General features: G+C 49.9%; 1 protein-coding gene and 1 long non-coding RNA gene across 3 annotated transcripts; one reads left to right on the top strand and one right to left on the bottom strand.

The window, feature by feature from the left end:
• Positions 1-1,856: 1,856 nt before the first annotated feature.
• Positions 1,857-22,718, top strand: C9H3orf70 (chromosome 9 C3orf70 homolog). 2 transcript variants are annotated; one of them, XM_015637320.2, is made up of 2 exons: positions 1,857-2,164; positions 19,582-22,718. In XM_015637320.2, the coding sequence occupies exons 1-2, from the start codon at positions 2,014-2,016 to the stop codon at positions 20,133-20,135; spliced, it is 705 nt and encodes a 234-aa protein (XP_015492806.1). In that variant the 5' UTR covers positions 1,857-2,013; the 3' UTR covers positions 20,136-22,718. The 2 variants fall into 2 exon arrangements, with proteins under 2 accessions (XP_015492806.1, XP_015492807.1); XM_015637321.3 differs by lacking the exon at positions 1,857-2,164 and adding an exon at positions 2,286-2,625.
• Positions 16,934-19,586, bottom strand: LOC117244848. Its single transcript, XR_004498668.1, has 3 exons — positions 19,419-19,586; positions 18,616-18,770; positions 16,934-18,243 (listed from the first exon to the last, which is right to left on the bottom strand). It is a non-coding gene; the product is annotated as an uncharacterized LOC117244848 (long non-coding RNA).
• Positions 22,719-22,912: the final 194 nt, after the last annotated feature.

Consider the following 22,912-nt stretch of genomic DNA (forward strand, 5'->3'; position numbering starts at 1 on the left):
CCACAGGCATTGTGCAAAACAGTAGCAAATGGGAGTGCACCAAAGGGGAGGATTGCCTTAGCTTTGATCAGAGTCCCCTGCAGCACTGGCCCTTCAAAGGGAGGCAGAGAGCTCCCTGCTTTAGGCTGCTCAGAAGTGCTGTCCTGCAGCGCACGCCCAAATTGGATGCGGTGCTTGGGTCTTGCCAGAAACACCTACCCTCTTTCTATAGCCTACACTTCACCTTCCTTCTTTATTTCTCTTGAACAGAAAGTGATCTGACAGTCCAGGCTGGTCTGAGAGCACTTCTGGAGGTGAGACAGTGCTGGAGAGGAAGGACTTCATGCCAGCAGGTAGAAGTGTCATTCCTCCTTGGGCCAGGGCTCTCATGGGAGCTGAGCTGCATCCCTTGTTTGCTGCTGGCAGGCTCCAGGGAACAGGGGGACATCAGGACAGTGTCAAAGAAACACCTGGATTTGCAATCAATTTCTCCTCTGTTTGCAAACAGCTGAGCAAGGTCCTAAAGGTTTGCAGATTTTAGTGGGATTTCAGCAAAACAAAGGCAGATAAGCCTCCAGGAGTGTCAGAATACTCTCTCTCCATTTTAATAAACACTGCAGATGTTTAAAATGTGCAGACCTGTAAAGATGTCCCACTCCTGGTGGCCAGTGCCAAAGGAGGCCCAAAGCCCCTGCTCAGTGCAACTGGGCACCCATCTCCTCCAAGATAGGCTGAGTCTAATGGTGTAGCCATTCCAGATCCAAGGAGGTGAGGGCACAACTGGGACAAAGTCGGGAGGTGCTGCAGGAGGGGACTGTTGATGAGCAGGAAGGGTCAGCATCACTGCAGAGACCAGGTCTGCACTGTAAGTTAGGGATCATAGAGGTGGTTCAAAGCCTCAGTGCAACTCTGTGCTCTGCCATTATGACCCACATCCCTTGATCTGACCCATAAAGTGTGATCACAGCCAGATACCAGCAACTTGGCTGTTCTTAAGCCCTTCTTATTGGCAAGAAGCAAATGGTTCTCTCAGCATGCCTTCAGGAGGGTGTACAGGATGGGGACATCTCTGGGACCTATCCAAGGACAGACCCCATGTGAACTGTCTTGGAATATTCTGGAGAACACAGAAAAATAATGTTTTGACTGTTTCTGACATAGAGCTATTGGGTATTGTACAAAGATAAGGGGCTATGAAAATGACCATTTGATTTCTGTTCTAACAGAAAGCTGACTTCAACTCCCAGTGCTGAGCAGAGCAGCAATAAAACCAGTTTTCTTTCAAACATAGCAGGGAAACCAGTCTACCACCACACTTAGGAAACAAATAATGTAGCCACAGCTCAAGATAAATCCAAACTTTAATTTGGCCTAAAGATATGATTGCTGGAAAATAACAATACACTTTCATATGGTTATTAATCAAAATTATGGCTGCTGATTATTTTACAAAATGAAAGACAAGTTTATCAGCGTTTTTTTAAATCACTGTGTGCTTAGAAATAAATGGGTTTCTGAATTAGATTAAGTAGTATGATTAAAAAAATAAACAACTAAAACCTGCATGAGCTGTGGACCACGTGTGCAAGCAGCTCAGTGCCCTGCTCAATTGTCTCTGGCATTGCAGGGGTGATATGTGTCCATCTGTCTCACAGACTAGCAAAGAGCTGCACGCTTGGAGCGCCCCAGATCGCTTGTAACCGAGGCTGCTTGCCTGCTGCCCACACTCCCCGGAGGCTGCTGTCCGATGCCAGGGTGACCGGATCCCATTTATCAAGCTCGGTGGTGTCTGGAGAGGAGCTCCACATGGCCGGGAGAGTGCTCGGGGGAGCCCGACAGCCGGCCCCAGCCCTGCTGGGAGCCGGGCTGACTCGCCCGGGGCTGGTGGCCGCTCCCACCCATGCCTTGGGAAAGCAGTGAAATCTCACAGCGGCCCATAGCTGCCGGCAGCGCCCTCGGGCACCGTGCCAGGCTCACCCCGCCGCGCAGGGCAGCTCGCGGGTCACCCTCCCACCCAGCCGGGGGGCCACAGCCATGGGGGGCACAGCCATAGAGGGGACACGGCCGCCCAAGGCACACTGCCATCGAGGGCACGACCATCGTGGACACGGCTGTAAGGGGCCACGGTCACCGCAGGGCACTGGTCATCGTGGGCATGGTCATCGAGGGACAGAGACATCGGAAGGTACGGCCATCGCGGGACAGCGCCACAGGGTGCTGCAGCCACCGGGGTACCGCGGGCGGTGCTGCGGGGCCGGGGCGGGGCGGGGCGGGGCGGGCGGCCGGGCCCTGCCCGCGGCGCTGCCCCCGCGGCGCTGGGCGAGCGGGCGGTCCCCGCTGCGGCTCGGCGCCTTCTCCTCCTCCTTCTCCTCCTCCTCGTCCTCAACCTCCTCCTCCTCCTTCTTCTTCTCCTCCTCCTCCTCTGGCCGCTGCGGCGCGGGGGCTGCGGGCGGAGCGGCGGCGCCATGAGCGGGGCGGCGGCGGCGGCGGCGAAGAGCGAGAAGCTGGACGAGGCTCAGGCGCTCGCCCGCAGCTGCGCGGGCAGACCCGACTTCCAGCCCTGCGACGGGCTCTCGCTCTGCGCCACCCACAGCCACGGCCGCTGCTTCCGCCTGCACTGGTGCTGCCACCTGGGATGGTGCCACTGTGAGTGAGGGGGCGAGGGAGCGGGCGGGGGGCGAGCGATCCCGGCCGTCCCGAATGTCCTGTCGGTCCCCGCGCACTGCTTCACCGCCCGTCCCGTCCCGTCCCGTCCCGTCCTGTCCGTCCCGTCCTGTCCCGCGGCCGGGAGCAGCCCGCTCCCGGAGCTGTCCGTGCCGAGGCTGCCCCAGTGGGACGCGGACCTCGGGCGCTGCTCCCATAGCGGCATCAGATGATGCCCAGAGATGCTGCCCGGAGCGTTCTCTTGGGGCCTGGAGTTCCAGTGCCCCTCGCCCCTATGAGCCGGCCGAAGGATGGGCTGTGGCATTGGCTGGGCACCGCTGTCCTTCGCATCAGCTACTTCATTCTCGGTGCTAATGGTTTTCTTTTTACAGGCATAAACCCCTTTGAGCAGAGAGGTAGCTGCTTTAGGCTATATATAGCAGACAGCTTCAAAATCTAGTATTGAGCCAACTCTGGTGAAAAGGCGCCCAATGACTTTAATATTGGTATTCACGATCCTGATGTATCTAATCATGGAGGCTGAGATTGAACTGTGAATGTCCAAACATAGTTTGATGAATAATTAATCATGTAGAGCCTTGAAGAGCAGGCTTTCCCAGCAGCGTGTTGATGCGAGGTCAGGAAATGGGGATGGAGCAATGTGCTTGGGTCATGTTGTGTTCTGGAGATCTTAAAGCTTGGATGGACAAGGTTAACACTGGACCCTTATGTGAGGGTTACTTGGTGCTGCTGAAGATGTCCCTGGACTCCTGACATCCCATTCTCCTTTTAAATTCATTGCCATTACCATCTCTCCTTGCAATTTAGTCACCTTCACAGATTCCCCTTCACATGCACTTTTTACAAATTTTGTTTCACACGTAAAGGGGCTGCCCCAAAAGCCAGCTTTTGTTTGGATGCAAGCTTCTACATCAATTAAATATTCATTTCAGGAATTTTGTCTTGATTTGGGATTAATTTCAAAGCAGTTCAGGACAAAAGGTTTTTTTCTGTCTGTGCCCTGAATACTGTGTGGCACAACTGGCTGTATGAGAAGGTGCCAGAGTCACTTGCTGCACAGGGACAGAGATGTCTCACTGGCATTTCATTGATAACACAAAAGCTCTCAAGTTATGACCTAGATTCTTCCCAACATTTCCCTGGTCTCAGTTATTTGTGGCCACCATCAAGATATAAAAGCTTATGAGCACTCTGGAGTACAGGATCAGAGCTCAAACTGGTCTTTATAAACTGGAGATGTTACCCAAAATCATCTAGGAATGGTCCTGGGATAGGGAAGTCAAACATGAAACTGGGAACACCTGGAGAAACGATTTCAGAAAGGGATCTGGGGATTAGGATGGATCACAAACTGCCTGTGCGTCAGCAGCGGAAGGTCTGTGTGGCAGAAAAGCCAGACCCAGAACCCCAGCCTTCGCTTTGGGATGCATTACCAGGAGCATGGCAAGTGTGCAATTTAATTAGTCTCTTCAGCTCAGTGATGAGGAAACCAGGCTGATGGGTTGAGCTTTGAGCATTGCACTTTATAGAGCTGTAGGAGAACTGGGGAGGAGATCACAAAGATGAGCTTAGAAAAATATGCTTTACAAGGGGGTGCAAAAGAAAGGGTTATTTGGGCTGTAAAAGATTGAGGGAGGGAGAAAGGAAAAAGCGGAAGGGATGATGAGCTTTGCAAAGTGTAAGGTAGCCTTGCAGAGCAGCTGTGTTCCAGACCTCTGCACAGATGTGGCAGATAACCAGGTATCTGTAACATGTGACAAGGAGAGTTTAGGTTTGGATATGGGAAAGTATCATAACTAGAAAGAGAAATGCATCAGGGGAGCAGAGTACTTGAGAAGGTGAGGAGTCATGGTCCTTCAAGGAAAGCTTAGACTGGTGTCTCTAAGGCATTACATGGAGCTGCTTCCCTCTTGGAAAGGCTGCTTGAGATCCCATCCAACCCTTTGCTTCTGTGTGGCAATTATAAGATTTAAAAATAGTTATAGCATTTGCAAGAAGTAAGACTTCTTCTCAATTCCTCCTTTATGGCTAAGGAAAAGTTAAGATACCTTTGCCTCATGAAACTAGGATTTTAAATGGAAGATTTTAAAGAAAGTCACACACTTCATTGCCTTGTTTAATCTTTTGAAAGCCATGGTGAAGTGCGCTCCCTTCTTGCCCCTCATTTCCTAATGCAAATTTCAGAGCTAAGGATCCCTTTGTATCCTGCTCCTGTGGAATGAGTTGAGTTGGACTTAAAAGGGGTAAGAATGAGGTCTGTAATGGGAAATTGTATAGAGGTCAGAGATGTAATTAAACAGCATTGGGAGTTATCTTGCATAAACGCAGTGCTGCAATACCGACTTGGGAATCCTCAGAGGGTCCTTGAAAGTGCTTTTCTGTGACTCTTAAGAGCTGTATAGAGGAACAGGAAACTCTACATCAATTAAAAGGGCCATTGAAGTAGTATTTTCCATCAGTGGCCAAGGTCCTGGAGAATGTCAACTGAGTTAAAGTGCACTTACACTGAGAAATTACAAAAACTCACCATGCCATGATGAGTAGATTGTCTCCTTGTGTATTCAGGATCACATCTGCTTTCTTCAGTGACAGGAGCAATTTAGCATTGCAGAGCCACTTGGCTATGGAAGGAATAATTGAGAAGGAACCCAGTCTGAATTCCCCAAAGCCATTGCAGTTGGCATGCTCGGAAGTGAGGCAATACTGTAGGTGCTCTCTTTGCCTCAGATGTTTCTCTGTCTGTAAAATGGCAATAATAGCTGGCAGGGAGATCAGGGACTGTTTGGTGTATTCAAACAGCTCCGACAGCCTCTGCTGCCCTGGGTGTCTGTATGATTTCTGTGTCTAAGCCTGGGGTTTATTTTAGGTCCTTTTCAGTCTGTTTTGGGTTTGGTGAGGAGCAGATTTCCCAGTGTGGTGTTTCTCTAGTCGGGAGCTCTGAACCCAGGTACAGCCTCCATAAGAGGCGCATGAAAAACGTGCAGGATGGGTGTGCCTGGGGAGGTTGGGGTGGGAGGCTGCTGGGGTGCCTCGGATGTCACTGGAGCGCCAGGCTCTGCCCAGGAGCACAGGAACACCTGGTCCCTGCTGCCGTAGCTGCCCTCAACACCCCTCCCCTGGCTTCTGCCAGGAGGCTGTGCCAAATCCAGTCTCCATGTGGAAGCAGGATGAGGGCTCAAGCCTTGGAGTCCTTTTCCCAGCAGGGAAGAAGGTGTTGGCCCAGGAGGTGTTTTTGACATCAGTCCCTGTGTTTGTCCCACTACACACTTCTCCTTCTTGCTCTGTGCCCTGCATGCATTCCCTTTGCCAGGGTGGCAGCCCCCTGTTCACCTTCTTCCCTTTCCCCCTGACAGCCTTGTGAGGTTTTATTTATTAGATGGAAGCTGAGAGCCTTAAATTACTCTGATCTACTTTTTCCAGAGCCAGAGAAAACATGCCAGAGGCAGGTCTGCAGCAAGGTGCCTGCCTCCCTTTCCTCACCTCGGGATTTCCACTGCAGCTGTGATTTGCACTGATGCTGGCTGTGAGGCTTCTGCCTCTGAGGTGGTACCTGCTTATGTCAGAAGGGATCAGATCCTCAGGGTTGCATCTGTCCTGACCTGACAGCAGGATTTTGACTGCATTTTTCTAATTTTACTTCCTAAGAATTAACTGTGAGAGAAGGCATCATGCTTGATACAATTAAGAGCATTCTCTTGCAGCTGGATTAATTTGTAATCTGGATATCTTGCATTCTGTTAAATATCCTGCAAACCCCTTGGTACATTATGCTGCAATTATCAATAATACATGATGGATTGTGGTTCCACAGCAGTTGCATCGATACACAGTAATTGTGCCACCTTTTATTAGCCTTTCTATGTGTCCCCCCCACCCCCCCCCGATTCAGCATCAAAAGAGCAAGCTTTTAGCTTCTTAAAGCCTCTTGCATATCTTATATTGAAAAGTAAATGCAGCAAATAAATTTCAGTTTCACCACTTTTGCAGGTTCAGCTGTTTGGAACCTTTACAAGAAAACAAACCAAGCGTGGGGAAAGTGCGAGATCTCTGTTGGGTGGCCGGGAAGGGAACACAGTTGCCAGGCTCAGGCAAGGAACAAGATCATGGTGGCAGGAAAGCTTTTTAAAAATACACCTGCTCCCCGACCCTTGCAGTTCGCTTGGTGGTGGATAGCACTTGCAGGTGTGCCTTGGATTAGCTTCCTGCTCCCTGGCATGCATCACAAATTATGGCACCATTCAGCTGGAGTTTGCAGCCAGACCTGGCAGGTTCTGCATAAGGTCAGGCAGGCCTGGCAGGAGATCCAAGGAACTATCACTCTTCGGCCAAGAGGAGAAAATGTGTTTGTGTGATGGATGGCATGCCACAAAGGGCATGTGTTTTCTGGCTGGTTTTGGGGAGATGGGCTTCTCTAAATTTGGCTATGCTAGCAATATTCTGGGAATGTAGAACTAGAGTACATTTCCATTTGTTGTTCACCTGAACAGCAGCCCAGGGTTTCTCTTTGCTCTCAGAGCTCCCACTGCTTCCTCTCAGTGTCTGAGGGCACCCAGCAGAGGCACAGGGACCGTGGCTGGGATCTCATCAGTCCCAGCTGCATGCTGGCCAGGGGAGGGGGTTATCCCTTATGCACTGCCCACAGCTGCAGCCAGGGAACGAGGCAAATCAGTCACTGCACCTGGGTGTGCTTTGAACCGATACTGCTCCTCACATTCTTCTCTGCTTGAATCACTAGTGATTTTCTTTTATAACATTTTAAAATGAAAGCATTTGTTGTCTGTCACACAAGGCTGGTGAAAGTTCTCTGGCAAGGCTGTCCTCAATCAGACCTCTTCCAGGGAAATGTGGTGTGTGTCCATAGCAGCTCCTGCCTGCTCTCTGGCAGGCTCACACCTGGCCCAGGTGCAAGTGTTTTCCCCTTCCACACAGTGATGCATGCAGCATTTCAGTATCTTTATGCACACCAGCAGCATTTCCAAGGCGTCTCTCCCTCTCTCCAGTGACAGAAGCCATCAGCAAGGTCTCTGACAATCTCCCAAGCCCATGTAATTATTCAGACCCCAGTCTGCCTGTGAGCACTGTGAGGAGGGAATCAGTGAGGGAGCCCTGCTTTCCTGTGACAAAGCTGGTAAGTGAGCTGAGATGGTATGGGGAGGAATTCAGGGGCATCCTCATAGGGCTTGGGGGTCTAAAGAGGAGCTGTGCCTGCCTGCAGCCAGGGTCTGTCGATCCCTGCGTGTTGGAGGAGCAGCCACAGCCCTGGGGTGCTCTGCAGCACAGCATACACTGTACATCTCCAAAAGCCTTGCTCTTATTCCAGTGGGCTTTCCTTATGCTGCTTTTTGGTGGCTGCAAAACTCATTTCCAGGAGAGAACAGAATGAGAGTGCTCCAATGCTCTGTGTGTCCCTGTCTGCAGATGGACTGGAAGCAGCCAGCGTGGCAGTGGTGATGGCAATTTGAATTTCCAACAGTACTGTCCCACAGGGCAAAACTACATCCTGATGGCTGATTTGTTGGATAAACAGGGAAATGGAGTTGTAATATGCTTATATCTGAAATCCTGAGTATTTGGAGGAGCTCATAGGTTTTTCTTCACGGAAAACTCATGTCTAAAGCTGAATGGAGCAGTGGGGCTAGGAGCTCTAGGGCTGGGAATTCCCAGAAAACACAGCTTAGTCTAGAGGGAAAATGACAAGTCCTGGGACAAATAGGCATTTTTAATTTACTTCTGCTGTGAAAAGGATTTGAACATTCACCCTATTGAGTCTGTGTATCTGGACAGAATGTTTGTGCACAGAGTAAGGCATTATGCTGAGTGCAAGACAGGAGCTGCAGAAAGGTGGATGTTGCAGCTTGTATTGGGAAAAGACTTTTAATGAGGATTTGTTGCCTGTGGCTGTGCAAGATTTTCTCTTCACCTGTATTTTGAAGAGCTATGATATTCCAGCTTCGTTTCACTAAGCTGTACACAACCAAGGAAAGCATGTCAGTTTAATATATTCTGAAGTGTTACTCTGAGGGAAAACGCTGCCAGTTTTTATGGGTGCACCTCATAAAATGGGGATGGGATTTTGTTCCTCAGGTTTTAGTTATAATCTGGAAATCACAGTATGAATGTACCATTGATAAGAGAACCCACATGTGTCAATTCCTTGTACCCTGTGGGAATGTCAGCGCTCCTGGAAGAACTTGCTGGCATTAATTTTGAATCCTTACTATAATGTTTAGAGACATGCATGTTCTGTTATTATTAACAAAGGTCCAGATATCACTTAACAGAATTAAGCCATAGGAATTCTATGAATTCAGGCTACTTGCTTAGTGTGTCTCCTAAGACTAACTCTTGTACAGCTCATATGTGATTGAACAGAAATCACTGTGCTTCTTTCTCCAAAAGTCTAAGAAAAAGGGATCTGTGTACCAAAATGCTTCCTGACAGCCAAAAACTCTTTGTCATGCATGACAGTGAGGCTATTTTGTAATCTGTCTATCCATCTGAGAGGCATAATTCACAAACAATTTAATCTGCTTGCCCCAGACTCAGTGATCTGCTGGTTAGAACCTCTGAGAGTGGCAGATAACTGACGCCCTTCCTCTATGGCTGCCTGAAGGGTTAAGTGCTGGTTTTGTGAAGCCTGAAAGGACAAGGCTGGGGATGTTTCCTACCAGAAGCAAGTACTTCTGAAGAAGAAGTTTGTTAATCTTTTGTGTCGTCAGCTGGTGGATTCAGGATGTCCTGAACCCTGCACTGTGAGGGCTGGCCTGTGCTCCTGCTCAGAGGGCTTCCTGCTGGTGAGAGGCTGCTGGCACTTTTGTCACTGCAGAGGAACAGCCTAAAGATAAAATCTGCATGGAGCACAGTGCCTGTGGCGAGCGTGTGGCTTCCTTCCTGGACTCTGCAGGTGAGGGAATCTCTGCCAGCCTGGATCTGTGAGCCTGCTTAATGCCAGTGCCCGATGCAAAAGTGCCTGCTGTCACATCCTCCTTTCTCTTGTGGTTCTTGATGGATGTTTTATGGGTCTTAAACGGCAGCCTGTGGTCATAGCCTTGCATTGTCCCATGAGACTGAGTCACAAGATTGTTGTCGCTGTGACTTCCATCCTGCAGGTCTGCAGAGCTGACACTGCTCAGGTCTGCTGGAAGCACTGAAGAGGCCTCTCAGGTGCTTGGCACAGGACCTCCAATTTCCTGGCAGCACCTGTGTGCTCATCAAGAACACGTTTTGTCACCACTCGTGTTGCTGCAACCAGCAGAGCTGGGCTTGTAGAGCAGGGGCATCTTGGGGTGTTCTTATGTAATGGCTCTTGATTTAACCAGTGCTGCCGAGCACTTCATGACTCACTGCCAGCCTTGGTAACTTATTTCTGCACACTGGTGAGGCTGTACTAGAAATTTGTGTTTCTATAAAGGATAAAAAGCAAAATGCTTTACTCACAAACAATGTAAGATGTTCCCGAACTCCCGAGAGCTGTGACAGTGTGGGCTTAGCTGCTGATGGATAGCACAAGCTTGTCCTAATGCAAAAGCTGGTTGACAGTAGATTGGATTCCAGGTAGAGCATCCCTCTCTCTGCATATAAAGTGACCCTGGTTTAATGTGTTGTGGTTTTTCTTCCATGAATTTATCTGCCCACAAGATACAGAGTATGTTTTCATAATGGCTTTGATTCTTCCACTAATCAATTTTTATGTAGTGACTGATCACAGAACTCAAGAAGTGCAGTTCGTGCAATTTGGAGATGTTTTTGCCAATAGTTGAGTGTATTCACATAGATGGTAGTCAAAAACCCACTGGGAAAGTGAAAACTGATTGCTTGGCAACTGGGCCTTGTTTTTAACATAGCCATGCTTTAATTTAGGCCATGTAACAGTTGGAATTTATATGTAACCTACGTTGTAAAACAATTTCAGCAAGAGGCGTGCATTTGTATTCCTGTTCTCACTGGTGGCTGCGGAGCTCGAGAGCCCACACGTCTGCTCTTGAAGCTGCTTGTTTGGCTGTGTGCTTGCACCCAGGCCTGAAATGGCTCCCTGCTGTGCCCAGCTCTGTGCCAGGCTCTGTCTGTCCCTCCCCCTGCCATACAGGATGCTGGTGCACACCTGTAACTGTTGCAGGCGGGGTGCTTGGCTGTTCCACACTGTGGAGCTGCCTGGTTGGAGTTCCTGCTTTCCTGAGCCCCACTCGGAGTGTTTGCGCTTCCTCCCCCACTCCCTCCCCTGGGCCTGGTGAAAGGCTGGGACGGCATCAGGTGCACCAGGATGGACTGAGCAGCTCTTGCAGCCTTCCTGCAGTCCACCAGCATTAGCCCAGCTGTGGGCAGGCAGGTGGAAGGAGACACCTTTTGCTTTGTTTTTCCTCCCTGTGCCACTAGACCTTGATCTGCTGGCACAGGAGCCGTTTTCCAGCTGGTCCCTTGAGATCTTGGCTCTTTGGATGTGAAACCAAGGGTGATGCTCTCACCTCTGCTAGCACTGGCTCACCCTGCCGCAGCTGAGAGATGTTCATGCTCAAGGGGAGTGTTGGTGCCCATAGTTGCAGACTTCAGCTCCACATGGTGACATGTTTTTGTCACAAGCAGGGAGAGCAGTCCTTTAAAATCCCCAGAAATGGGTTCTCTAGAGGCTTGTGATAGAAATAGCTTGGTTTGAATGGTGTGTGAATTGGAAGAGGGTTAAAAGAGTGTATTGGGAATAAGGACCCCGTTCCCAGCACTGAAGCTGAAGAACATGGTATTGTCCAGCCTGAAGGCTCCTCCTCTCACACAACCACTGCACAGATGATCAGCAGGAGACCCTGGGCTCTGGCCACAGGAAGGCACCAGCACAGGTACAGCACATCCCATGGGCCATTGTTTTTCCTGTCAGCCACTGGGAAAACACTGTGGCCACAGAGATGTGTCTGTTCCAAGCGGCGAAACGCAACCTCCTGCCCCAGCTGCCCCCTCTAGGTGCAGAGTGCAGGTCTCTAGAGAGGACCTTTCCTTCAAGGACCTGCTGAGCTGTTCTGCTATGTGAGAATTCCCAAGAAAGCATTCCATCGTATGCAGAGGCTCAGGGTGTCCCCCTGCAGCACGTACCACATAACTGGAAGACAACTGGATCTTGTGTCTCCAGTCCATTTGATTTCCAGGCAATGCTGTGGTTTTCTGGGTAGTTTGTCATGGAGCTGTGCTTATGTTGCTTTGTTTCCCTGTCAGCACACTGACTGGCTGCATGGAAACCATGGGCTGCTGAAGCTTGAGCAGATGGTGCACAGGGATGGGGTTGTAGAATAAATATTTAGCACTGAGCCATTTTTTGCTATTTTCTGTACTGATTTTTAAAAATATCTAGTGTAACTTGGGGGATAAAATTTCTCAGGGGAATGTGTAAGAAGTGGCTGTTCTGGCCTTTGGGGGTGGGTTTGGGAGGGATGTTGGAAGATGAATATCCTTGGATTCAGAGCTTGGGTAGTGTTGCCCAGCTGCTGTGCTGGCAGAGGTAACCAGGGCTGTGCCACACTCTCCATGCCTGTGCTTCCATGTTTTTGGAACCCAGCATGGAGCTGGGGTTAGTAGCACCTGTGGTATGGGTGACATTCTCCAGATACTGAAAGGAAAGAACTCGTCCAGAACACACAGGTGGTGTGTGCTGCTGCTCACTGCCTTTTTGGGTGTTGGTGTTCTGTTCCCTTACAATGGTTAGTGAGCAAATACGGCCCCTTTAAGAGGGTTTATGGCTGCATCTCTCAAGCCTTCAGGGTTGCTTTTTCTTTAAGTCCAGTAAATCCATGTAAGCAATGAGAGTAAAGAACAGGGATGGTGGAGGAAGCTCCAGGGTCTGTTTGCATTTAAGTGTTACCTGCTCTTAAGCTGATGTGCACAGAAACTCCTCAAAGGCTTAGACAGTTCACAGCATGTACTGTCATGATCCTTTTTGTATTTAAGACAGATCAAGACAAAAGGGCATTAAAATACAAATTTGATGAGGAAAAACTTCCTGATTTTTTTCCCCCCTCTGTGCTGGTTTCCTGTGAAAAGTGTTGATTCAGGGGCTGGCACAGCTGTCTGGCTGTACAGCAGGGAGGGAACACCTCTCCTCCACGGGAGAGAGCTGGCAGCTGTATGGAATTGCTCCTAGGCAGCCACTGCCAAAACATTGCTGGACTGGGGTCTGGAATGGGATGGATTCATCAGTGCTCAGATGGAGGTGCTTCTGTGAGAAGGAGCCCTTTGTAGTGATACATTTCTGTTAGGGCAGAGCCTGCCAGCTCTTCCTGCTGCACTTCCAGCCTGCTCAGGTCCTGCTGCGTGGCTACTTTTTCTGTTGCTCCTTTGCTGAGTTGATTTGTTCCCTTGGAGTCTCTTCAGTGATCCCTTACTGGGCCTTCTAGTTCTGCCAGAATTCCTGCAGGTATGCAGAATGTTCTGTTTGCATTCCCCACACTAGAAATTTGTTTGAGCAATCTCAATGCTTTTTCAAAGTTGTTTGGACAAAGTGCAGGGCAGAAATATCACCTGCACTGAGGTGCTGCATATCTTTATCTATGCGGTTTCTTCAAGGTGGACAATCATTTCAGTTATGCCTTGTTATAACTACAATGGCCCAGTTCAGCTCTATTTGAGCCAGTAAATCTGGCAGTACTTCAGTGTCCTGAAACATTTTCCATTTCCTCTGGTGGCTCATTCCACATCTTTTGTTCACCATGCAGCCCATGAGGATTTGCTGGATATGACATGATGTCTATTCCATACATCACAAAGAAGTGTAGACAGGGTGAGCAGTGGGGTTTTTCACATGTCCCATCTGTAAATGTGCTCCAGGTTTCTCTTTCCATTTGTTCTCGCCCCTCTGGAAAAGTTAGTACTGTGCTCTAAGTGTAGTTTGGAGTTGTGATACTCGGTGAGTACTTATGGGTAGGGCAAGCTTTGTTTGCAAGGGTTTGTTGTTCCAAGCTGTGTGTGCAACTGGAGAGAGGAGGAGCAAAGCCAGAGCAGTCATTTTGTTCACTGTTCACCTGGCAGGGCTGGAAGGCCATGACCCAGGTAGGTACTCAGCCCAACATCACATTTCCCAATGGAATTCTACTCTGCTGGGCAGCTGGCAACAGCAGCTGTGGTGGGCACCTCCAGCAGCTGAGGATGCTGAGTGCCCTCCATAAACCTGTCCATGCTGTGCAGCAAGCTTTGCCTTAGTCTGTGAATGAGGAAACCCTTCCTTGCCCCCAGGTTCTGCTGTGCCAGTGGTGAATCCCTACCTGGTTCCTTCCTGTGCCCTCTGGCTGGGCTGGCAAACCTGTGCCATCCACTGCCCTGGGGGGCCCTGGAAACTCAGGTGGGCGTGACAACCTTCGTACTGTCCTGGGGCCACGGTGCCAGCACTGGCAGCAGGGCACTGCTCCCGCTCGGAGCTGTCTCCACCTGCTAGACAGCTTCCGTAGTCGGCGGAGCGCCACGCATCCAGCTGGGGCTTCCCCAAGAGCCAGACTTGGCTCTCCTGCCACACCCAGGAGATGTGGAACAAGTGCTGCCAGAAGAGCGCTTGGTTCTCCATCTCTTGCTGTGAGGAAAGCCAGTGCTTGAGAAGCTCATCTCCAAGGTTTCCACACACAGAACAGCTGTGCAGGGAGCTCTCCTTGGAATAATGCAGAGCCCCTCCAAGGCAGCGCTGTCTCCTGTCACACATGCATTATGAATGCTTCCTTTGCCTTCACTCCTTCAGAGCTGTGTGGTATTTAATTAGAGGGTTTTTATGTTTTTCATCGTGGGACTGATTCCCCTCCCATGTGAGCTGAATTTTTTGGCAGGGTTGCGAGTGGCAATAGCAAAGTCTGGCACAGCTGGAGTGAGAATCCCATTGGACTGCACAAGCTGGTGCTGTTACACAGGTGTATGTTCAGGCAGCACCAAGTCACCAGTATTTAGGGAGCAGCTCTCTTCTGGTGAACAGGACACATCCCTCCACAGCCTCACTGGGGGCCTGTGGCAGCTGTGGATTGTACCCTGGGGTCACAGCTCCAGCCCCTCTGGAGCATCCACCACAACCAAAGCCATGGAGATTCCACTGGGATCAGAGCCAGTTCACCTCCAGGACACCTCTGCTTGGGACTTCCACAAGTGCTCAGCCCACACAGGAGCAGTTCCTAAGCTGAGCCAGGTCACGTTCAATAACTGCAAGTGTTCGCAGGTCTTTGTTAACCTTGCTGATTTTTGGAGATAGATGAGCTGGCAGATGGGAGGCTGTAGAAATATTTGTTCCAGCAGCTGCAGGGGGAAGAATACACATGAAAAAAAGCTTTTCTCTTTCAGTTAATAGATGTCTAAATGCCTTGCATGTGAACAAATATCCATGGTATGTATTGCTGAGTTAGAGTCGTAAGATCCACAGCTCTCGCTCTCACCATTTTCTGAAGTGCAGTGTAATTCATGGTGTTATTTATCAGGACTAAGTTCTCCTTTTGAGAGGGTAAAACTTGAGAATTTGTTATAAGAAACCTCCCTCCTGAAAGCTGGCCTTTTTTTTTCAACACACCAAGCATGTTAGAGTGTTAAACCAGAATGCTGGGATGGAGGGAAGTGGAAAAGAAAATTTTCCAGCTGCACCTCTGCTTATTTCATGGTTATTTTGCATTAGCCATGGAAATTGCTGTCTGTTTGGTGAGGATGCATGCAGACTGCCCAATTAGTAAAAAATCAGAGAGAAATGACCTCGTGGCTTGTTTCTCAAGGCTTGATTTGGGGTTTTGGAAGCAGGAAATTCTATAATACAGCTTCCAGTCAATCAGCCACATAGTTCTGGTTATTAGTGCCACAAACATAAGAAATTTTCCAAGTTGCCTGAGTTTGCTGGAGATGTGCAGGTGATGATAGCTCCCTGCTCTGCTGGATCTTGCCTTATCCAGCTGGCAGGCTCACTGGAGGCACTGAGCCAAGGCTTTGGGGAACAGCATCCATCCGATTTGGCAACAGAAATCCTACTCCTGTGCACAGAGCAACAGGGAGATGAGCACTGCCCATCACTCACTTCCTTGGACACAGTTGAATAGTTGTTCTGCAGTTGAGTGTTGGCTGTAGCGTGTGTCAGGTCCCTGAGGATTTGGTTTGTGTGCTGGCACAAGGGCCAGCTGAAGAAATGGAGAAACAATTGTCCCTTTCTTGTTGTGCACAGGCTGCTGTCACTTTGAGGGTCAGACAGAGGAGCAGTGTTGGTGGGGGATAATGCCCTGAGAACGGAGCAGGCTCAGGGGGATAAATGGTTAAGTGTAGCCTATAGACTTATTTCTGGGGTCCCTTATTTCATCATCTCAGCTGTCAGCCAGTGGCTGTCATGGACAGTCAGGAATTACCATGGCAGTCATTCTGGCAGTGCCTGATTTCACACAGTCACTGTTTCCAGGAGAGGAGCAGGCTCTTGTTTCCCTGAGCCCTTTTGCCACAGTGGTGGAAGTGCAGAGCCAGAACTGTGACATCTCTTCACAGCAGCTCTTAAAGTGCACGAAAACTTCCCAAATTTCTGCAAATTCAGCAGATTTCTTATCACAGGACTTGGAGTTTGATTTTTGGACATGTATTTGACATGTGCAGTATTTTAACTTCACCACCTTCCGCATTGGCAGTGGTGGGGAAGTGACCCAGGAGACAACTTGGGAAGCAGTGTCTTGTGTAGCATCTGTGTTTGTACAGAACACTGTCATTCATAGGAGTGCTCATCAGCACAGTGCAGCCACAGAGTTCTTCAGCTGACTTGAAATAAACAGGCAACGAGTTCTGAGCTAGTGTATTAGATGGCATGGAGCAGAATAGGTGCTCAAAGTACCGATTCATCACAGACTGTTGCCAGCTGTTCAGAGTCAGCAAAAATATTGCTGTTGATTTCCATGGGTATTCGATTAGATTGAGATGGATTATAAGAGAATTTGGGGACTTGTGCTTCTAGGGGCATTTCTAGTGAAAAAGCCTGGCAATCCTGAAAGCTGCAGGGGTTGGGGGCAATCTTTCTTCTAATTTCTGCATTTATTTTTCATAGGCTGCATCCTGGCTGATGTGTTTTCATGCATTATGTAGGGTGAGGAGTGTTAACCGAGGCTGTGTCCAAGATCCAGTCTGACAGTCCCAGTTCTGAGCACCTGGTCATGTTTTGAAACAAATGTATTCTGTTTAAAATTGCCTCTAAAACCAGCTAAGACTTGACAAACTTGTACCAGAATTCTAAAGAAATGTAGAAAATTCTCTTTGCTGTGTATTGGCCAGTTCCTGCTTTACCCTGGCAGAGCTTGTCCTTGGAAGGTGAGGAACATTTCAGCCCCTGTGAGGTCACACAGGCAGGCTCTGAAATCCTGTGCTAACGGAACACTCTTCACTCCTGCTCTGGAATTAGTGCCAGCGGGGGAGTTCTGAGACACGCAGGGAGCTGCTGTGTGCAGCCGCACTGGAGAAACAACCAGCTCCCAGCAACTCCTCGGCTGACCCAGCCACCGCTCTTCTCCTGTTCCCAAAAGGGGAAAAACAAACACCAAAAAAGTCAAACTGAGCAGTCTCTGCTTTACCATTTCATGCCCATGCTGTAAGCTTCCGTGGCTTAAATATGTTACTTTCTATTCCCAACATCCCTTGGTCTTCTGCTGAGTAGAAAAACACTGTCCTGTTATACAGACGTTTTTTCTTCATCCTGGTAAAATCTTCACTGGGCCCTTCCTTGGACTCTTCAAACAGAGGCAGCACAGAATTGAGCTGAAGAAACAATTTTCACCAGTATCTGGTTTTATTTTTTCATTGGTTGTCAAAGGAGCCTACACAGAAGCACTCCAAATCTATGGATAAATAGAGCATTGTGGTTTCAGGCAAGGGCAGGCTGCACTTCAGTTTCCATGAGCTGAATTTATCAGACACTATCCCAGCCAGCAGCACAGTAATCATCAGCTGTGGGGCTTTGCAAGGCAATGGCATATTTAATGTTCACTAATTTCACAGAAGGATTTCTGGGAAGCAGCAGATGGCAGGAAGCCGTGGGCTGCTGCTGTGGCTGTGAGGGTGAGGAGCTTCTTAGGGAAGTTCTGTCCACAAGATTTGAGAAAGCTCCAAGGGACCCGACTGCTCAGAGATGGCCAGAACCAAGGATCTGTGCTGGAGGAGTGAGAGCTGTGCTCTCCCTGTGGCTGGAGCATGCAGCTGCTGGATGCCAGCACTCATTCCTCTGAGTCACAGCAGGTTTAGGAGCTACACCACAGTAAAGAGACGGCAAATGGAGAGGATGGCTTTGTGTTTTCTGTCATCCAGCCATAAGCAGACAGGGGAAAAACTTGATTTGTTGTCACTGAGCTTTCCTCGTGGCTCTTAACAATTACCATTGCACAGATCGTAGAGAGAAAACATTGGATGAAGTATTCGAGGCGAGCTGGTCAAAGCTATTCACACACTTCCCTCTGCTGACAGCTCTGTCTGTGCTCTCCTCCCATGGCACATGGCTGGGCTTTTCCCTCGTCGTGCCTGGAGCCTCTCCCACGCTCCAGAACTCTTCCTTCACTTCTGTGGCCTTTCTGCTGTGCTCCCTGTCCTTGGGCTGTACGGGGGTCGGAAGTCCCAGCCGATTTTCACACATGACCCGTTTCCCTTCCAGCAGCACTGCGGGGTGGGAAGAGCCTTGCCTGAGGTTCCCGGAGCTGGCAGAGCACAGGCTCTGCGTGGGCCCCGGAGCGCCGACAGAGCTCTTCCAGGGCTGAGAGGGATTCCCAGCCCCAAGGGGGATTCTCTACTGCCGAGAGGCTTTGCAGGGGGAGCGAGCCCTTCCCTGGGGCTTACAGCAACCTGGGCTAGTAGGACGTGTCCCTGACCACAGCAGGGGGATTGGAACTCTGGGATCTTTAAGGTCAACGCGAGCCATTCCGTGATATTCCAAAGGAATGGGTAATTCAGAGGGAAAGGCTGCATCTACCTCTGAGCTGGAAACACACCAGCACTCAGCCTTCCTTAATGTAGGAACTTTCTGCCCCTCACCTGGAGAGCTCCAAGCACCTGCACAGCCCCTCTGCACTTTGGTGCATTTGCTGCCTGTGCAAAGCAGGATCTGCAGCGCATGCGGCAAAACTCTTCCGACAGCCCCACTACTCACAAGGCTTCTGGAAATTTGTGCTTTCCCAGTGGATGAGTCCCTGGGGAGACATGAATCTTTCAGAGGCTTCATGCAAATAAAATGCAGCATTTTACAGTCTTAGGCATAGCCTCGGGTTTCTCAGTTTTTCCTGACATAGTCCCAATTTTCTGCTCTCTTATTTATTTCTGTTAGTGAAGATGTTCAGTTCACACTTTGTTCTGCTCAATATAACCAACATAATCCTATTTTCTTACTATTTAACCAGATAATCAGGATGCCAAAAGCATTTCTATAGCCTGGAAATTCCCTTATTTTCTGCCCTAAAGTTCTAATTGTAGTCACGTTTGAACTTCTGGTTTATAATATGGAAAACCACAGTTTAGTCCCGAGAAATTAAGAACATGGAATCATGTGCAAGGAGACTCACTGGAATAATAATAATATAATAAAATTTTGATCATTGTAACAAAGATGTAAGCTAGAGCTTACACATTATGTTCAGTGGGGGAAAAAAAGCCTTTGAGAATCTTGTCAGTTTTCTTTCTCCTAGAAGGTAGGGTGGGCAGACTTGGCATCTTTTCCACTTCATGGCAATGGAGTTGTGCCTCTGGAGTAAATTCTCCCGAGTCAGTCATGTCCTACAGCTGTCCTCGAGGCAGGGATGGCAGGGGGGAAGCAGCACTGGGCTGCAGGAGATTGTGATTACCTGCAGCATTAGGCATCAGAGGATCCAGACCTGGAGAGGCCACGAGAGAAGCAGTGGCTGCTGCCAGCAGGGAACTGGTGGTGATGTGCAAGAGTGTTAACGTCATCGCTTCTGTTGAAACTCAAGGACAACAACCTTTAAAAGCTCCTCTGTGTCCCCACAGGTAAATACGTCTACCAGCCCATGACCCCCGTGGAGCAGCTCCCCAGCACAGAGATCCCTGTCCGCCCCCGGGAGTCCCCCAACACCATCCAGATCTCTGTGTCGCTCACCGAGCACTTCCTCAAGTTTGCTCCCGCGTTCCAGCCGCCGCTGCCACCCGAGGCTCCGCAGTTCTGCACCATCGCCGACCTGTTCATTGACAACTACCGTGTCAAGTGCATCAACGGCAAGATGTGCTACGTGCAGCGCCAGCCACCCGCCCCGCACAGGGCAAAGCCTGACGAGGGCTCCGTCCGCAATGCCTTAATCACAAAGGAGAGCAATACGCCAAAAACAGAGCACTGCTCGTCCCCCTCCAGCTCTGAGGACTCCGGCATCAATGCGGTGGGGGTTCACTACATGGAGTCGTGTGACGAGGACACGGAGGGGGTGGCCGAGCTGAGCTCAGAGGAGGATTACAGCCCCGATAGCAGCTGGGAGCCGGACGAATGCCCGCTCCTGTCACCCTCGCAGTGCGAGATGGAAGTGATTGAGACTATAGAAACCACTGTGTGACCACACAAGTTGGCATCGGCTCAGTCCACTTCCTTCTCAGTAATGTTGCTTTTGTAGTATTTCTATTTTCTGTTTTTTCTGACAATCCCTTTTTTCCGGTGCACTTGATATTTCAGATTCCTGTCATGGGAGCGCGGTCACAGGACTTACATATGGTGAACTAGCAGCAGCCTGAGCAATTTTAACACGTTCTCAGCCTGATCAGCTCTCCCACGTCTGCACGCAAGGTAGTGACAAATCTTAAGACTTTTCGAGCAGAAATAGGCCCTTTTGTTGGTCTGGGTTACCCCCCACACACAACTTCTCACATGAGGACGCGCCACTCGAGATGTTTCCACCTGTCGGGTTGTTGGCAGGGGTCCCTCAGAGCATGGGGGTGCACGCCTGGAGCAGCAAACCGAGGTGCCCTTAGTCTTTCCCAAACAGCTACATGAGGCTCCTCCCATCTCTGTCTGTCCTAGCACCTTGTCCAGCCTCTTCCCTAGTGCTGGTGCGACCCTTCTCCGAGTCTGTCGGCACCACGCTTCCAGCAGGTTGGAATGGCAGGCTAGAGAATGCACAAAGTGCCTCCAACTTTTCTCCAGGCTATGCACCAAGCAGCTGCTGAGGTAGGCCAGGCTCTGAAATCTCCTGAGAAGGCAGGTCTTGCTCTGGAGGAGGATGAGTTGCCTGAATCCAGCTGATCCCTTTTCTCTGCCTGGATCTTGGCAAGGGGGTCTGGCTTTTGCAGGTGGGCAGGAGTGGGAGCAGGCACAGGTGGGGCATGGCCATCTAACCAATACCACACTGGACTGGGGAGAACCAGGACAGGCAAAAGAAGCGACTACCTCCGAACACCTGCCCTCGGCTCCACCTCTGCCTCCTCCTGGGCTCTTTGGCCAGACACTCAGGACCAAATGGCCTCAGGGCCTGCGTTTGCCTGAAGAATAACAAAGTTTAAACAAAAAGAATTTTACCAGCCGCACCACTGTGTCGGCACAGCTTGGGGACAGCGTGGAGATGCCCCTGGGAGGTGGCCCATGGGTTCGGTGGCATGTGAGCTTGTTAAAATACATCCTAAGGTTATCCTGGTGGAGAGAGGAGGCTTTGATTCCACTCTGTTGCTCCCAGTCTGGGAGCAGGTTTGGAGCAGGGGTCCCTCACTCAGCTGGTAGTGGAGCTATCTCACAGGAGGTTCAGTTTCAGCCCTGCTTGAAGGAAACAAAAATGTCGCTTAGATTCCAGCCAGTTTCACAGAGCTGGAGCCAGTAACTCCTGTGTTCCTGCAGCATTACTGCTGTCCTTTGTGTAGTTGCTGTTTGCGTTTCAGGAGTCCCTGGTGAATCCAAGGCTGTATAAACATGTACAGTTTGTGACTGATCCTAGGTTATAGTCTGTGGTAGAGGATGGCTCATCTCTCACTGTATCCTGACAATGTATTCCCGATTTTATACACTTTGTAATCAGTATCTTTAGAAGACATTTAGGCAACAGTGTGTGTCTGTGCACATGCGCGTGTCTAGGAGTTTCCATGGGTGGATATAAAGTAATGCTGTACTTTTTAGACTAAGACTTTCAGACAAAAATAGTAAGTTTTATAGTTTTGATGACTTACATAAAAATGTGCAATGCTTGTGAAACGAGGAACTTGGGCCATTGCATGAACGGATACATTCTCACAAGGCACCTGAAAACACTCTGTTTTTCTGAGCGCATTTAAACAAAGGCTGTAGTAAAACTAAATAGGATTTATTTCATTTTTAAGGGCGGGATTGTCTTTCTTGGCTAACTCCGGTTTCTAGAAACATTTTTGGTGTCTTTGGACCATTCAGACACATTCCATAGGTAGAAGGAAACATTATGTATAAACCTACAGCATTTATTCATATTTAATCTTTCTATTGTAACCTGAGTGAAGAGCTGAACGAGCTCATGCTCATGCCCTGCCTCTGAGCTTCCCTCTCAGAAAGAGAAAGGCTCTTCCTCCCCTGGGAATGGCTTATCTTTCCCAGGCAGGATGGGCAGGGCAGCACAGCCTGTCCCAAGGGCAGGGAGCTCCTCACCAGCTCTCCCTGGGGCACCAAGGGCAGGGAAGGTGAGCAGGACCCCCCTGCCCAGCACAGCTCACCTTGTTTGCAGGCAAGCAGGAGCCACAGCCCTGCCTGGGCACTGGCTGGGAGCACAGTGGCCTCAGGGGTGCTGGTGGCAGACTTCCCACGGCCCTTATCCCCATCAGGATCCATTCTTTCTTAACTGTAAGTAATTAGCAATACCCACAAGCTGTGAGTGTCTCCTACCCAGGATTTGTTCAGATGTCTTAAGCACAATAAGCTGCCTCTTCCTTCTGTTGTTCCTGGAAAATGTCAGCGGCGCTCTGGGGAGTGCCGGGGCTGCTGGAGAGCACTGGGGCAGGGCCCAGCAGCGGGGATCTCCTGCTCCATCTCACACCCGGCTCGGGAACACTCCCAAGGAAAATGGGGCTCCTTCCTTTGCACAAACACGGGTATGGCCGTGTTGTTGCAGCCATGCCCTGGGCTGGCTGCTCCCCCTGCCAGGGAGAGGTGTGTGTATATTTCCTCTTGAATAAAATACTGAACAACTGGCCTTCTGCTTGTCCTTACTGCCTGTGTGCTTTCCGTGCTAGAGAGAAGCATTCTGGGACTTCCAGCAAGGGAAGGGCTGCTCACAGCTTCAGATGGCAGTCCCTGGCACACCCCCAGAGCCTGGCAAAGGGAATAACCAGGGCAGCACAGCAGGCCCTGGTAAGTGCTGGGGCTGGTGGGCAGCCTCATGGCCCA

Source organism: Parus major, chromosome 9, assembly GCF_001522545.3.
Source record: "Parus major isolate Abel chromosome 9, Parus_major1.1, whole genome shotgun sequence".
Lineage (NCBI taxonomy): Eukaryota > Metazoa > Chordata > Aves > Passeriformes > Paridae > Parus > Parus major.